Source organism: Cylas formicarius, unplaced genomic scaffold (genome assembly GCF_029955315.1).
Source record: "Cylas formicarius isolate icCylForm1 unplaced genomic scaffold, icCylForm1.1 PGA_scaffold_6__28_contigs__length_40554024, whole genome shotgun sequence".
In the NCBI taxonomy this organism is placed as follows: Eukaryota; Metazoa; Arthropoda; class Insecta; order Coleoptera; family Brentidae; genus Cylas; species Cylas formicarius.
Genome location: NW_026844347.1, coordinates 6,702,356 through 6,718,875, shown reverse-complemented (window position 1 = coordinate 6,718,875; position 16,520 = coordinate 6,702,356). Strand labels below are relative to the sequence as shown.

The following is a 16,520-nucleotide window of genomic DNA, read 5'->3' as shown; positions in this document are numbered from 1 at the left end:
TACATTCGCTTTATTTAAAAAAAGAAATACCTTCTTTGGAGAAAATGTCTAAAATGAAAAATGATGACTTCATTTCATCTAGGTAAGTAGAAAATACGGAAAACTTTGAAAGGCAATGACTTTTCGTTACGAAAAGAACCAAAATTGAAAATCACTTTTAATAGAGAACGATCAAATTATCTATTGGCCGTCGATATTTGAGAGCAGTTAGGGAAAATATCTAGTATCTGGACGAAACTTGAGTAAATGTAGGATATACCGTTGGTAAATCAACAAAAAATACACATGTGTTCTTGGGAAAAAATACATCATTCATTGGCTTATTTAAAATAAGAAGCCATTCCAGAAAGGTACGTGGAATGAGAAAGAAGGTACTGGCGATTGTATATTTTAATAACCCTCTTTGTACCAACTTTGTTGTCTACAAAATTGCTTCAGCGACATTGAAAAGGGATAGTGGGAAACTGATAAAACTATAAAAAACACTTTGGAGTGCCTGATTATTTCCCTGGCTTCCAACGACTATGTTTCATCTGACCTCTCGAAAAATGCTGACTAAAATTTAGTTGATGGTTGATTTTTTCAACTAATAATATTTACTACAATTTACCTATTTTCGTATTATCCTTACTGCTATATATGTTTTTATTTACTTAATCTTAGAATAATTGATGTCTCGTCCACCGCTATAATTATGATCATGATTATTATTATCATGTTTATTATCTAATAAACAACCTTTAGTAAGGCTGCTGACCCATTATCTTCACTCACCAACCTAGTTGAGGTGCGAGAAAAACTAAAGTACGGAATTTATTTAAGGATCCCTTGCATTGAAATTTACATTTTATTACTTTCTCGCATTAAAATACAAAATTTATCTATTTCGCCTTACAGATATTGAAATGTAATAATTATGTTATGTAAACAACAAATATCACAGTAATCTTTGTCCATTTTCTCAAATCGGATTCTCCAGGTTCAGTGTCACGGTCTTCATTTCATTCAACTTGAAAATCGAGTCAATCAGCAAGGCACTTTTTCTTGGAAGTTGAAGGTGTGAAGTGAAATCAAAGGGCCTGTAGATACATTAGAGGTTATTCTATAGGTTTTTCTTAACAAATTTAATTTATCTAATTGACAGCACCTAGCAGTGGTACAAATTTTGGGCATAAAAGATGGTTCCACTAACAACTTGTTTGTCTTAATAAACAGCAAATCTTGACGATTTTCGATGAATAGATTAGATTTAATAGTTTTTTTTTTGTTTTAAAGAACCAATCTACACATCAGTGAAATACTTTACTCCTAAATTCATAATAAAATTACGGTAAGTCGGTTTCTGCAAGCAAGTCAAATAATAACCTGCTCTATGTTACTGATAAACAATTTTTGCATTGCCAGTGGAGAAAATCTTAAGAATTTTCTACTTTTTGGTTATTAAAACACCAAATAACATCAGTTTATCGGTACGATACAAAACTCACATTTATAAGAAAACAAGTATAATTTAAAATAATTTTCTTGTAGAAACGCGCGTACACGAAATTAAGGATATATAAAAACCAGAGGGTGTGTTTACAACCCATTGTATACCGATATGTGGCTGAATTTGCTTGCGATGTTTACAGAGAAAAAAAAATTATTAAGTCCAAATATTTAAATATTCAATATCATAAATAAAATACCTTAATTCAGAGCGTCCATATCAAGAATATTTCTTGAACAACCTGTATAACTAGCACAACGATGTGACTTATGATATAATAGATAAAAGCGCTTTCAAAAGCAGCATTTTCACACAAGTCAACAAAAAAAATCGCATAAAAGCTGATTCAATAACACGGGAAAAAAATCATATAAATCATCGATTTCATTAAGGGAATAAAAAGTTTAGTGATCCCAGATTTTCCAATCCTATTTCAAAATTCCTCTAAAAAGCCTATGTCAATTAATTATATTTATAGGATAAATTATAGATTTGGACCACTAAATAAAACCAGGGCTGTGTGAATCTCTAGTGCTGATGCCACACAAATTTTGTGACGATGGGTTAATATCTAAGATTCTGCGTGACAGTTTTTCAAAATTTCTATTAATAAATTGTGAATTTATTTATACGAAAAAATAAAAATTAGAAGCGACGTCCCTGCTTTTAAAATTCCGTATAAAGCTTTGTACGCTTTAATGTTTTCACAAAGCGGAATATTAAGCAAAAATTATTTGGATATTTTTTAATTTAATTTATTCTTTTCTTTTTTCACATTGTATAGCAGTTTCAAGAGCAACCCGCAAGGTGATTTTACATAATTTAGCTCTTTCTCTCGCTTGGGTTAGGTGCCAAGAACAAGTCAGTGATTCGCATAAACGCAGTTTACAATATGAAGGTCTAATAATTCTCTTTATATGACAACATTGTTCAAACACGCAATATACTCTGGTGATGCTGTATGTCTTTAAAGTAGTAAAGGCATCGTCAACACAATTCAATAATTCATCTTTATTTTGTAGAGACCTAGCAAGAGTACACAAGCTTTTCTATAAAGCCACGGGCTGCAAAATCGAAAGGCTGGATGGCCAGAGTTGCTCACTCTTTTGAAGTAGTAAATCATGTAAACCTTGGTCAAAATCGATGCTTACTAGAAAGAAATTTGTGTAGAAATAAACTTTTGAAATTTTAGCGTTTTAGTCATTTTGTATCAGAGGCGTAATTTTTGAGGGGTAAAGATAACAAAAACCGCAATAACTTTTTGTAGGTTTACTTCCAGACTTTTTTCTTCAGTCTGACTGTTAAGATGTTCTTGGTTTACATTGTCTCTAAAGTTTTTTTTTAAGTATGGAGCATTTTTTTAACAGAAAATTAGCCGATATTCATTTTATTTAAGGTCATTGCAACGTAAGACGCGTGCCGCTATACGGCAAAAGGAACACGACTTCTACAAAGACGACAACCACATTGGAGAATATTTTCTAACATACATAGAAATCTAGCAAAAAGTGGCTCGTTTAGTCGATCGCAAGGAAAGCCTATGGAAAATTGTCATTATAAACAGGATTGAGGAAAATCCTCACAAATAGAATTAAGATCTCACACAGATATTACCAAACTCCTATATAGATAAATAAAAGAATATCGCAAATAAGCAGCTGATAATTTTCATAACGCTTTATTTCTCAAGGTGCATTTCTCATTCGAGAAAACTCCAAACGAACCTTTCAGGAGCCGGACGGGGTATTTCGTACCCGGATCACCTAAACAACCTTCGTGCCTCAGGGGTGGTTGATGTCGCGCATCGCATGTCCTTCGACTTTTCCTTTGACCTTCTCGTTCTTCAGCATCGACTGAATCTCGTCCAAAGTCTTGCCTTTTGTCTCGGGAATACAGCAGCACGAGTACAACAGCACGAGAAAGGCGCTAGCGGTGAAAACGTAAAAGGGGATATGCATACCGTATTTCGACAGCAACTGATATATCTGCAGCGATATAATACCGCCGAGGACGAACATTACGTCGGCGACGGTCATGCCTATCGCTTTCATCGGAGCCGGAAAGATCTCGGCTGTTAGTACGATTGGTACCAAGCCCAACCCATATTTGAATACTCCCGCGTATACCAAAACGGATACAATGGGTATCCAGCTGATGAAAGCTACGTCGACTCCCAAGTATTGCAAGTGAAAATAGACTGCTAGAGATAGCAGGCAGAACATCGTCAAGAGGGTGGACGCGATCAATATTGCCTTCCGACCGAACCTGTCGATAGTGAAGCTTGCGCAGAGTGATGCTCCGAACATGATAACGGCAAATACTATGGCGGTTAGATTGTTGTCCAAGTAAACCGACCCAGCTTTGTTCAGTATTGGATGTAGGTTCATGTACATCACGCTCAGGCACGACATGTGTTGACCTGCAAAAATATTAAACTTGAAATAGAGCAAAAGGAAAGTGACTGTCTTTAAATTCGTTTGCGCAATCACTAGTGTCTTGAAGCTGAAAATTTAATTGCGAATTGACGTTTATTTTATAATCTCTCAAAAATATGTAGAGTGGTAAAACATCATTAAATATACAAAGGGACTACAGTGAACCAACGAATATTTAAGGTCTTTTGCAAAATTCATTCATTTTATCGAGTCCAGATAGTACCACCGAAGTTTTGCTTACATTATTATCAATTCACCGGTACTGAAAATGGTTTGCCAAATGCGTCCAGCGAAATATTAAATTATAAGAGTCTTGTTCTTTATCTGAGGAACTGTCATCTCCTCTTTGATCGATCAAGTAGTCAAGATTCGTTCTCCTCTACTGCTACTATAGGTACTATAGAATATTGAAATAATAAATAAATAATGTAGGAAAATTATCCAGAATTGGGGCACATAACATTTCCATTTACTGATAATAAAGAATTATTGGATCATCTTTATGTTAATGTGAATTTAGCAATTTATTTTCTAATCTATTAATTCTGTGAACACTACAGCAAATACCGGAGCGTTACCATAAACATATTTTAATTATTCTGTCAATATATAGGGGAAATAATCCTTTACTGATAATGGCGGACATATCAGCAGGGCAAAAACCCGAATATTTTTTAAAGGAAAACAGCTAATTATAGCGATTATCAACCTCGCCGTTTCTATATTTTACAATAATTTTCGAGCGTCTATTTTGTGGAAATAATTGCAATACGATATGAAAGTCGATTGTCATATTTGAAAATATATATAATAAATATTATAACAGAATTTAAACAACAGATATGTGACTCGAGGGAATGTCCCATTTTATTACTCTACACCTTTGTGAAATAGCCTTTAAGATATAAACTTCTAACCGAGCATTTTCTCACCGGCATTTAAAACGGTCATGATCGTAATCGCCTTCCTGTTGCTGGGTACCAGAATCAAATCTTGTGGCCGTCCTTTTTCCATTTTCTGCCTCTCGATCGCTTGAGAAATATCTTTAATCTCTCTATCTATGTCGGACCGAGGTGATCGTAACCTCGCCAGCGATTCCTTCGCTTCAGCATCTCTTCCCTTGTATAGTAAATAATACGGACTTTCCGGCATGAAAGTAAAGACCAACAGTTGGATCGCCGAGACAACTACTCCGGCGATGGGTATCGCATAGAAGGGCGCGAATGGACCCAAAGTGTAGACCAGCAACAAACCTGCCAGCATCATGAGATATATGATTGAAGAAAGGAGACCGCGAATTTTTGAGTCTGCTATTTCCGCAATGTACATGGGTGCCGCTACGAAAGACATGTCCCCGGCCATGCCGGAAAAGAATCTGCAATTTAACGTAAATAAGGATTCAGAATTAATTTAGTGTATTTGAAAATCTAGAATTTGCGCCATATTTCGCATATGAAGTATATTTATTAAGATATTAAATGCCATTACCAGAGGGATATACCCCATTATCTGGAAATGAATAAGCAGAAGGTTGAAAACCAGAACCATCACAACATCCATAAGGGAGGAAGTCGCTAGATTTAGACTAGCAAGGGTGAACGCAACTGGCTCTGAAAGCACACGCAGAGGCCGTCATAGTTAAGGGTAAATTTGAAGAAACTGTATCAAACAGGTTTTTTTTCTTTCTTTATTCAAATTTAAAATTTTTAGCACGAAAGGACCAAAATTTTATGATATTAATTTTATAAGAATGATATTAATTTTAAAATTATTTTAACAGAAAATTGCGCAAGATATAGAATGTATAAATAACAAATGTTATTTTTTAGTTAAACTTATAATTTTTAGTTTAACTATCATTTTAGTAGTAATGGTGCGATAGTGGATGTAATGGTACGTTTCTCAGCCGAGGCAAGTTTCTATTGATCGGTCAATTTTAAAATTTATATTTATTTATTTATATTGTACATTACGTTACGAAATCGAATCTATATTATTATTGGGATCCATGAATCCCTAAGTCCGGTATTCGGATATTTATAGGTAATATAGGTAAATTGGACATCATTAACGCATAATAATTTATTATACAATACATATTATTATTAAATAATTATAGATAACACTCTACAATTGCTAGATGTTATTTAAAACACTAGGTGTGGAACGTGGGTTCAAGCATTTATAGAATGGTGATGATTGTCTATGGATCTATAGCTTGGAGGCACAAGGGTCAACAAAAATTGGCCGAGGCCAAAATCGACAGACTACAGAGATAGGCGTGTATAGTGATTGCAGAAGGATTTATTTCAACGTCCATCGCGTCCTACAGACTATATCAGGAGGCCCTAGGCAGACGTGTGTTATGGAGGGCACAAAATTGCTTGAAACGATACTGAACCATAGCATTCTGAAGCTGCCATCAGACATAACGCCTATCGCAACTATATAGGCCCGACTTGTAATAAATTATGTTTTGTTTTCGTTCCGCTTCAACTCAAAATTTAGTGGTAAAGAGTGACAGTTAATTGCTAGGTAGTAATTATAAACAACTTTATATACATTGTATTATTGACTGCTAATTAAATAGTGAGTCTCGTCATTTATTTTCATCATAAATCAACGATATCAACTGCATATTATCGCTGTTTATCTGTGAACGATAAAGCTGTTGCAAAAAAGAGGGTCTACTATAATACACAGCGGCCTGGATACATGCTGCAGCATAAAAATGACTTATAACTAACGAACACGTCACGGATACCAATGTTCTGGAAAGGCTGTAAGTTAACGCTTTAAGATAACTTACTGATACCATCATGGCACGTATATTACCAAAACACACAAGATCTCAGGACGAAAACCAATAGCTTCTACCAAAATACACTACAAAATAATTATAACGTAATCTGCTTCACTGAAACTTGGTTAAACAACATTGTGTTAACAAGCGAACTCCCAACGAATCGAATAATATTAACAGGATATTGGATTTAATTCGCTACAACAGAGATACTGTAACAACTTTACACGAGTCGGTTTGTGGTTGCCGAAAATGCCAACCACAAAGATATAGAATTCCTCTGGTCTGTGTTTTGCGTTAAGCTTCTTAATCCCCCAAATAAAAGAATATGTAATTTTAATAAAGTTAATTTTGACGATATAAATACCTACCTATCAGAAATAGACTGGAATCGAACTCTGACAGGTGATTACGTGGATAAATCAATTTTACAATATAATAGACAGAATCGTTGAACAAAATGTACTATTTCGCGAGATTAAGTCTAATTTTCGTTTCTATTTTAGTTTTAAAACAATATCAGTAATAGAAGAAAATAAAAAAATTCATTAAAATTATAAAATATATCGCGACCAAGCTACGTATCAAAACAAATGATCAGAAACGACTATAGTAAATATATTGCAAGCATACAGACCAACATTCTCGAAAACTAAAAAAAAAATTATTGGAAGTAAAAGAAAAAACAATGTCTCAATTCCCTACACAGTAAAGCACAATCAAACTTGCAAAGGGCGGCAAAAAGGTTACCGACGCGTTTGCACATTCTTTTAAAAGTGTGTTGAAATTAAACGATAATAAAAGGAAAAAAAAACGAGTTTTCGTGTAATAAAATCATAATCATAAAATCATCAAGTATGTCAAAACTTAAATGTAGACAAATGTCCAGGACCGGATGGCATTCCACCGGTTTTTACCGCTTGATATTATATTTAACAAGTCACTTGCGTCTGGCACATTCCAGGGACTTTGGAACGTAAGTGAAATTACTACAATTTTTAAAAGCGGTGATATAGAGGATGTTAAGAACTACAGGCCTATAAGCAGGTTGTGTACCTTTGGCAAAATCTTAAAGAAACTCATGTATGACAGTATTTTTCCCGGTATAAAAACTTAAATTTAAAACTTACTTACAACTTGAAAATATACACTATGACTGTCTAAATCTCCAAGAAGACTTTCTGCGCTTGGAACAATACTGTCAAAGTAATCATCTTTTCCTGAATCCAGCCAAATGTTTTAGCACACAACAAAATGTAAAAAAAATAAACTCAATATACAATATTAATAACGCCAACTTAGAGCGAATGGTGGATATCTAGCTGTAACGCTGGACGAAAAGTGAACTTTTTGAGACTCGAATAAAACGACCGGTTTCATAAAAAGAAACTCAATAGATTTCAAAAACCCCAAATCTCTTCTTGCACTGTACTATGCGTTTGTTCATAGTAAAGTTTCGTTCGCTTCAGTCATTTGGAATCCTATTTACAACATTCGCATCACGCGTTTGGAACGAGTACAAAACATATTTTTAAAATATCTTGCATATAAAACTAACACTAACGTTGAAAACCACAACTACAACCACATTAGATCAAAATTTAACATTCTAACTCTCCAAAACAAAAGAACGCATTTTTAAACGATCAAGTTGACTTTCCTTAGCTCTTAGATTAACCTACGAACACCAAGGCAGAACGCAAGAGACAGGACTCTATTTGATGTCGACCACTACCGAACCAACATAACTGCTTTCTTGATGTCGATATTTTTATTACTTGGTTTTAAATGCAGGGTGAAAAAATATTTTCTAGGACATAATACGACATCGAACACAATAAATAAAATGTAAACTTGTAATAGTCTTTATATTATTATATCACTTTGCATCATGTTCGCTTTGTACTGATGAGTGCTAAAATTTCGATTTATTTGTAAACCTATCTTCCTACTTTTCCTACTTTTTCAACTTTGTACTGTAATAAATAAAATAAATAAACAAATATAAAACAGTTTGCAAGAATTTAAACAACATAAAATTGAACGTCCAATCTATAAAAAAAATCTAGAAATAAACGACCGGAGAATTCAGTACTTGAACCTACCAATGAGAACCTACTATTGAAAAAAAGGGGATTCAGGAAAAATAAAATAGGCCCTGGGTTTTGCAGTATTAGAAGAGAAAAGGGAACAATTACAAAAGATAATAATAGAACTGATTCGGAAACAGGGAATTATAATATTTATAATAAAATTTAAAATAAAATTATAATAATATAAACAATTTGTATAGAGTTGGGAAAAAAACAAGGAAAAATTAATGACCCATTATAGTCAAATTTGTTAGATACTCTGTGAAGCACAAAGTTTTAAAATATTAATAACAGTAAACTAAAAGGAACTGGAATTAGCATAACTAAAGACTTGACACCAGAGCAACAACAAAATGAAATGATTGTATACAAAATCTACAAATTTGCCAAACTAAAAAAATAGAAGCACAAATCTGTAAAAGTAACGATAGCTTTGGGGTCCGAGAACTAAAAGGAGCCAATGAAGAATCACTTACAAATACATGCTTTCAGATATATTTCTGAACTAAATGTAGGTCGGTTTGAGTTCATTTTTTCCAGATATTGATTGGGCTAAAGTTTTTAAAATAAATGAAATTAATGAAATGGTCAACTTTTATAATAGTAATTTGAACCTAGTTTTTGATATTTGTGCGCCTTTAGAAACCATTCATGTTATAAAACCTCCAGTCCCGTGGCTCATCAATCTGATTAGAGAAAATATGCTTATAAGAGATAGAGGTTATACTAAGTTTAAGCTTACTAGACACACTGCTTGTTAGGATTTTTACAAAAATCTTTAAAACTACTTCAAGCGTGAGAAAAAAGCATTTATGGATTTTGTGTGAAAAAGAAATGCACAGAGGCCATGTGGAAATAACGCTTTACCACGTCGCCTGGTCAGTTTTCAACAAATTAACCATAGCTTTATTTCTACGCCTAGTGTTTTTAAAACTGCAGCTTAGCTAGAGTGTTCGTTATGTAACTTTCTTTTTTAATGGAACATATATCACTTCTTATTCATTATTTGTTTCCAAATTTTCAAAAATGTATAGATGTGTAAAAATAATTCGAAAAACAACGCTACAATTTAAATTTTTGCGAATATGATGTTTTTTGAACAGTAACCTATGACTTGAACAGTGACATATCATACTAAAACAAGCATTGTTAGTTATCATGGCAAACTGCTTTTCGAATTTTTTGTATTATCACGGCTCATGATATATTTGAAAAAAAACATTAAATACACCGAGTGTCCTAGTAACAACAACGAGATACGGTGTTAAGGAAACGGAAGGTCCTAGAAATAAAAAAAAAAAAAGTTAATCGATCAAGAGAAAATGCTAGCAATTATTTTCGAGCTTCTGAAAGGGCCGTGCGTAATTGCTATCTTGCATTTTAACAACTCGGTTTCTGCAAAAAAAATATATTTATGTTGTTCGTTTGTGAATTTCAATATTTTTTAAAAATAAATGTTCTTCAAGAAGACCTAACGCATTTTAATAAACTTGGAGTCTTTATAAAGGCTGTGGGTGGCCCTATAAGTAGCGTAATTACAAATTGTTTGCTTTGCCACGAGGCATAATAATATAATATATTTAATATTTATATATTATAATATTTAACATATCAATGGTCGATACCTTTGAAGAGCACCAAATTATCCCGTAGTAGACATTACTACGTTTTGACGAACTTAGCCGATTTAGTTTTGCCACTTATTTTTATAATTAAAAATTAGTTTTAATAATTCCCTCGGCACTAATGAGTTGTTTGAATGGTTGAGTTGGCGACGAAATCATTTTATTGACTTCTATTGAGGCATTTAAGTATTAAACTGTGGAAAACCATTTACAAAATTAGTATCACATCTTTTTTGATAGAAATAATTCATTTCTAATTATCATGATTGGTTGTCTACCGTTTATACCAATTCAAATTTGTTAAATATTTTTTGCATACAAATTGTCTCGTCGCAATCTAGTGCCTAGAAGAAACCGTGCTAGGAAAAAAGAAAAATACTGATAATTTTAAAACACATTTTACTACAAAATAATTTAATAATTAATGAAGTTGGTCTTGAACAATTGATTAGTAAAGTGGAAAATTTTCCCAAAATGCAATTTTTTTTTGAGCATTAACTACTTTTATTTTATTTTTTATGAAAATACGTTAAGTCTTTTTGGAGATTTGATTAAGAATATATTCGAACACCCACCAAAATACTTTAATTTTTTCAGCCTTAAGATGACTATGGTTAACGTTAGAAATTTTTGTAGAAACCGAGTTTTAAATTTCAGAAAACCTTGCCTCATCGCCCTTACTGGGACATCCTGTACAAACGCTGTTGCAGTTCTGCTAAGCAAAGGTTAGCATTTCGTACCTTGCTACAAAAACATATTCGATTCTGTCGGCGAGACCTATAGTGATCCAGTTTAAAAGTACTACAACGGCGGCTAAGAGTAGAGACTTTTTTCTCCCGATTTTATCTACACAGTAGATGGTAATAGGCAGCCCGCAGAAAGCCCCTATAAGCGAAATGGTTTCCAGCCATTCTCCTTGTTTATGCGTAGTGTGTATGTGCGAGTTGTTTTCGTCTAACAGATAAGGGACCATCGGCGATGTCCAACCAAAAGACATTCCGTCTGAACATGCCACGAGCGTTCCTAAAAAAGATGTGTGCAAACATTTTTTCCAAGCGTATAATAACTTGTAGGTGGGCTTTACAAAAAAATTTAACAGTAATATTAATTGTAATGTCATTTTCAACAATGCGCCTTTTAACCAATTTTGGATTGTGATACTCGCCTGTATGATAACATAAGAATCGTTATTCCAAAATTCATATTCATATTAAGAATTTTATCACTTATAATAGGTTTCCACATTTGCCCATTCAATTATACCATTTTAGAAAATTGAAAACATTTTCTCAAATCTGACGCTCTGCATATTATTGTATGCTTCTCCTTTAAGATTAGTTGGGGAAACTAAGTTTGTAAAGAAAATTTACCGGTCTACTATCCTTGTATATCATTTTTCTTGTGTTACCTGATTTAGAGTGTTTGAAAGAGGAGGAAAAATATGATATACAACAGCGAGTAAGACCCGAGCTAATACAGGGTTTTTTTAATCGAATGTGCGTTTTAAAAAGAAAACTTCATATGAACATATGTCCTAAACATCTTAACTTTTGAGATACAGAGTGGTAAAATTTTCAAAAATAAAATATATTTTTTTAATATGTGTTATACCACTTCATATATTTTAATGAAATTTGGCACACATATACTATGTATCAAGAAGCATTATTTAATGCACCCCAATTTTATAAAAATACACCAGTGGGGGGCGTACGGAATATCAGCTGTCTATTTTGGCAAACATTGATGGGATGCCACTAATTTCTCTTAGAATAAAAAATATTCATACCAATCATTTCTAAAGAACTTTGTCTTTAAGTCCCCAAATTTAAATAGTTTGAACTTTTCTTAAAAGTTTGGTTTACCGCACCCCCTTTAACACTGAAGGATCGTATACTTCAAAGAGTGCGCGGCAATATGAGGAAAAGTACTGAACCGTGCATGCTTCAAGATAGAGAACACTTTCAACAATTTATCTAGTTCCTATGTTCTACTTTCTTTCAAAAAGGTTGTTATTAATTTATTAACAGGCGATTTTGTTAAAAATTATTAAAAGTAGGTAGTGTTTTTTTTTTTAAATAAGAGTCGTTTCTTATTTATCTTGTTGACAGATTGTTATGTTGTTTCATCCGAAAATTGTAAAAGTAAAAAGACACTTACTAAAAACTAGATATTATCTTTTAGACAGATATTTTATTTTTCACAAAAAAGGTTCTCGATTTAACGAGTGCAGTGACGACCTAATTAACTAAAATACTATTTGTTCATAGACAGTCAGTGCCACCCCACTGATTTCTTTAAAAAATAATGACATTTGCATTCATTTATGAGCAGATTTGATGTCTTAACTTCTTTTTAGTCCGTCGAACGGGTTTGCACATAAAAATTAAAAACTAATTTCTCTGCTCGCTGTGATATTGACGACATTGTTATGACCATGCAGAAAAGAGGTTTTTATCAAGAAATTAAATTTCTTTAGAAATGATTGATTGAATATACTGAGTGTTATATTTTAAAAATATATTTAAAACAATGCATTTTGATAGATTTTCAACCCATGTGTTCTATTCTAAAATTACAAAAAGATAATAGATAAAAACCGTACATCTTTTGTACTTAAAATTTTGTACAGGTTTCTAGTAGTAGAGTAGAATAAGTATGGTGTATAATATAAACAAATTCCTTTCTTTTTATGAGTATCTTATCGAACAAAGCTGAGGTTTCAGTTATGACAATTCACTACAACGAAGTCCAACAATGATTTGATAGTAAATATATTTGAAATTAATCCGATCAGCGGTTTTAAAACCACGTGTAGCGTCACGCATCCGAAAAAACCAACCCGGTTTTATCCGGGAAACTAGGTCCGTATAATAATACACATTAACTTTGGGCAAAAACTATATTGATGAAAACACAAAAAAAACGCCGGAAAAAAGCAATATATCACTCCTCCACAAAATCTGATGCATGCCTACTTGTAAATCAGTATAGCTACTAGAAATGTACAGGCCCTATCTATGCCGATAATGCAGGAACTTATGAAACTACCATGAACAAAAATTTTGAGAAGGTCCATATGCGCATACGCCAGATTTAAAATGTTGTTTTCTACCAATGACCTTGCGGCATTCAACAACCAACATGGCCGCTGACAGATTGTTAATAAGTTTGGATTCGGCATTTTTGCAAAGTGCAGGATAGTGAGTGAAATGTATAGGCATGTGCGGAAATATCAATGTCGCAATAGGGCCACTATATTATCCAATAAGGATTAGCGTAAAACACATCGAAAACTTCAAACTTCCCTTCGAACAACTCGGCAGCAAAATTCCTTATTGAAATCTAAAAATAAAACCCACTTTTGCACATATCGGCTCGGCTGAAACCGCAGGAAGGGATAAAAAAACGGCGGATTTCTTACCGTGCGTCTCCAACACCACGCGCAAACTTACCGGTTATGGAAGCCAATACCTGCGAAGATCTTCCGCGCAGGAATCTCCTGTGGTCTTCGTGCATATTCGACTAACTGAATATCGTTAAGCGAGCGCGAATAAGTACATCGAGTCCTGGACATAACCAAAACTTCTACAGAGCGACCGGCGAAAAGGTTATCAGAGTCGGATTTACACAATGTTTTCTCTTGGCGTGTGGAAATTGTTTTTAACGTAATAATTCGTTTACAATGTTTTTCGAAACAAAGCTGAAATAAACCTCGGCTAATAAAATTTTAATCCTATGCAAATACCAATTGAGCCAAGGCCGCGAAAGAAAACATTTATCTGACATGTGCATATCCTGCATATCATATGATGCAAATCCATTTTTTTGTCATGTTTATAGTTATTGCTCAGTGTTCGATAATGTTTCGCGATACGCTGCGAGACCGCGTATGATTTTTTTCGATATACGGGATGTCCGACAGAATAAAGCTTTTATATCACAAATCCTTTTTGATGACATGATTCTAAAAAGTATCATTTATTCTAGGTATATGTTAGCGGAAAAAAAAATGGAATCAATACACTGTATAAAACCTGTATAAATAGAAATACTGTTTTTTTTATAGATGGTTTAAATAATATTAGGAAATATGTGAAATAAAAACTATAAAAGAATTAATTACATTATATTTTACTTTAATATACAGGAGCGTTCAAATATAAAAATGTATCAGAAACGTAACAAACACTTACTTGAAAAAAACTATGTTTTTCTCAACGCACACTTAAGTTATCAGTGTTCGTAAAAAGTACCAGAACGCTTAAATATTTCGAAAACTGCCAAAGCTGGAAAATTATTCCATCGTTTATTTGCTAATATATGTGACGAATCTTTGACCTATTCCGGTTGACTGCAATGTTGTAATTGACTGCATTGTTTTAATTGACCATAATGTAAATCTCCAAAAATATTTTCTGACAAACCGTCCACTGTAATCTGGTGGCAATAAGTGATACTATAAACTATAATGGAAATATTTGTTGAATAAATGTCGTATCAAACGGTAGTCGTTGAGGATATACAGGGTGTTGTTGAAATGAAACTCTTAACTTTTTTAATCCAGCAAAGATATTAAATACAAAATACTATACCCAGTTTCTGAATAAGAAATGTAAATTTGCAATGACAGGGTGGATAACTGATAAGTTATATAAGCACCAATATGTATACCATAGAAAGGCGAGTTTGTAAATAAAAGTAATGTGACTGCAGTGTTACTACAGGTAGTGTATTAGAACAATAAATACAATAACAATTATAGATGATTATAAAAATAAAGATGGGCAGAAAATTTAAATATTAATTATATTAAGATCGAGTAAATAAATACGTATAGAGAAATACGAATCATATGAAATAGATCGAGTTAAATATTATTATAAAAAAAACTATTTACAATAGAATTTAATTTGTAAATTTTAGCCATCATGTACCGAATAGTCAGATGAACTGTAGTCATTCGAGTCCATTGAAATAAAAAGGGGCTCTACAACGTTTTCTGCTCTGTCCTCAAATATCGTCGCCGCCAGCAGTTCAATAAATAACAAATATAGCATGGCGCTTTCAAATGTGACAAATCCGAATTCGGTAGTACTTCAAACTTAATTGCTAGATGGCGCTTTCTTACTTAATGATGAATTTTTTTAATAATTCACTATCTAATGTAATGATATAGCGAGAGGGCTTGACAATGGTGTCGGGGTTTGGTCTTGCTGTATTTTACCAAGGCCTTTGGCAAGATAATTCACCAATTTATATTATAGATTTTACATTTTTTAACCTGTCGTGTTACACAGGGTAGTATTTAAAATATGTTTTTGACACTGCAACAGCAACAAAAGCGAGCTTTTTTTTCTATTAAAAAAATACGGAAATTTTTACTCCCCAGGTCTATTGGTCGTAATTGATAGAAATGGGGAAAATCGGCAAGACTATCTTATCTTACTACTAAATATCATTTCATTGCTATTTTTGGATTTCAAGAATACAAAGAAATTTTCAGGAAATCTAATAGTGCCTATCCGGTACAGATGCTGGCGACTGGTACGGCTATTCTAACTTTATTTGCTGCGGCACGAAACAGTTCAGTAGTGATTAAGACAAACCTAACATTTTCAAGCCAAGAGTTTCTCTCTATGCCTGTCCAACCATTGCTTCACCTTCTTGTGTAGATAATCTATTCTAACTTTATTGGCTGCGGCACGAAACAGTTCAGTAGTGATTAAGACAAACCTAACATTTTCAAGCCAAGAGTTTCTCTCTATGCCTGTCCAACCACTGCTTCACCTTCTTGTGTAGATAATCAATTCCCTCCCATAACTACCTGAACCACTGATCCTTTGCTTGTCTGCTTGCACGTTTTATAGCCTAATACTTTGCTGTTAATAGTTTATCTTGCCTTTATTCTTTATTACTGTTTTTTCCACCATATTCAATATTTCCTCTGTTCATTGCTTCCTTTTCACCCTTTTTCTACTATATGAGTTGTTCATTTCCTGCCGTCTTTTAAGGTCTTTGGAATTTTACTGTTTATATATTCTTGGGATTCTTACTTTGTTTGTTCGTTCCTTA

The 16,520-nt window shown here is 33.2% G+C and overlaps 1 protein-coding gene across 3 annotated transcripts; it reads right to left on the bottom strand.

The window, feature by feature from the left end:
- Positions 1–942: 942 nt before the first annotated feature.
- Positions 943–14,686, bottom strand: LOC132703838 (facilitated trehalose transporter Tret1-like). 3 transcript variants are annotated; one of them, XR_009619169.1, is made up of 5 exons: positions 13,901–14,129; positions 11,186–11,468; positions 4,857–5,299; positions 3,214–3,908; positions 943–1,079 (listed from the first exon to the last, which is right to left on the bottom strand). XR_009619169.1 is itself a non-coding variant. In XM_060673342.1 (5 exons), the coding sequence occupies exons 2-5, from the start codon at positions 13,962–13,964 to the stop codon at positions 3,271–3,273; spliced, it is 1,428 nt and encodes a 475-aa protein (XP_060529325.1). In that variant the 5' UTR covers positions 13,965–14,014; positions 14,642–14,686; the 3' UTR covers positions 2,727–3,270. The 3 variants fall into 3 exon arrangements, 1 of the variants encoding a protein (XP_060529325.1); XR_009619170.1 differs by lacking the exon at positions 943–1,079 and adding an exon at positions 2,565–2,639; XM_060673342.1 differs by lacking the exon at positions 943–1,079 and adding an exon at positions 14,642–14,686 and having other exon boundaries at positions 2,727–3,908; positions 13,901–14,014.
- Between the last annotated feature and the right edge of the window lie 1,834 nt (positions 14,687–16,520).

What these genes read in the sequence shown, in the direction of transcription:
- LOC132703838 (XM_060673342.1), bottom strand. Translation starts at nt 13,964, where the DNA reads ATGCACGAAGACCACAGGAGATTCCTGCGCGGAAGATCTTCGCAGGTA. An exon ending in GGTATTGGCTTCCATAACCG is followed by an intron (nt 11,469 to 13,900) that starts GTAAGTTTGCGC and finishes CATCTTTTTTAG; the next exon opens with GAACGCTCGTGGCATGTTCA. An exon ending in CATGACCGTTTTAAATGCCG is followed by an intron (nt 3,909 to 4,856) that starts GTGAGAAAATGC and finishes ATATTTTTGCAG; the next exon opens with GTCAACACATGTCGTGCCTG.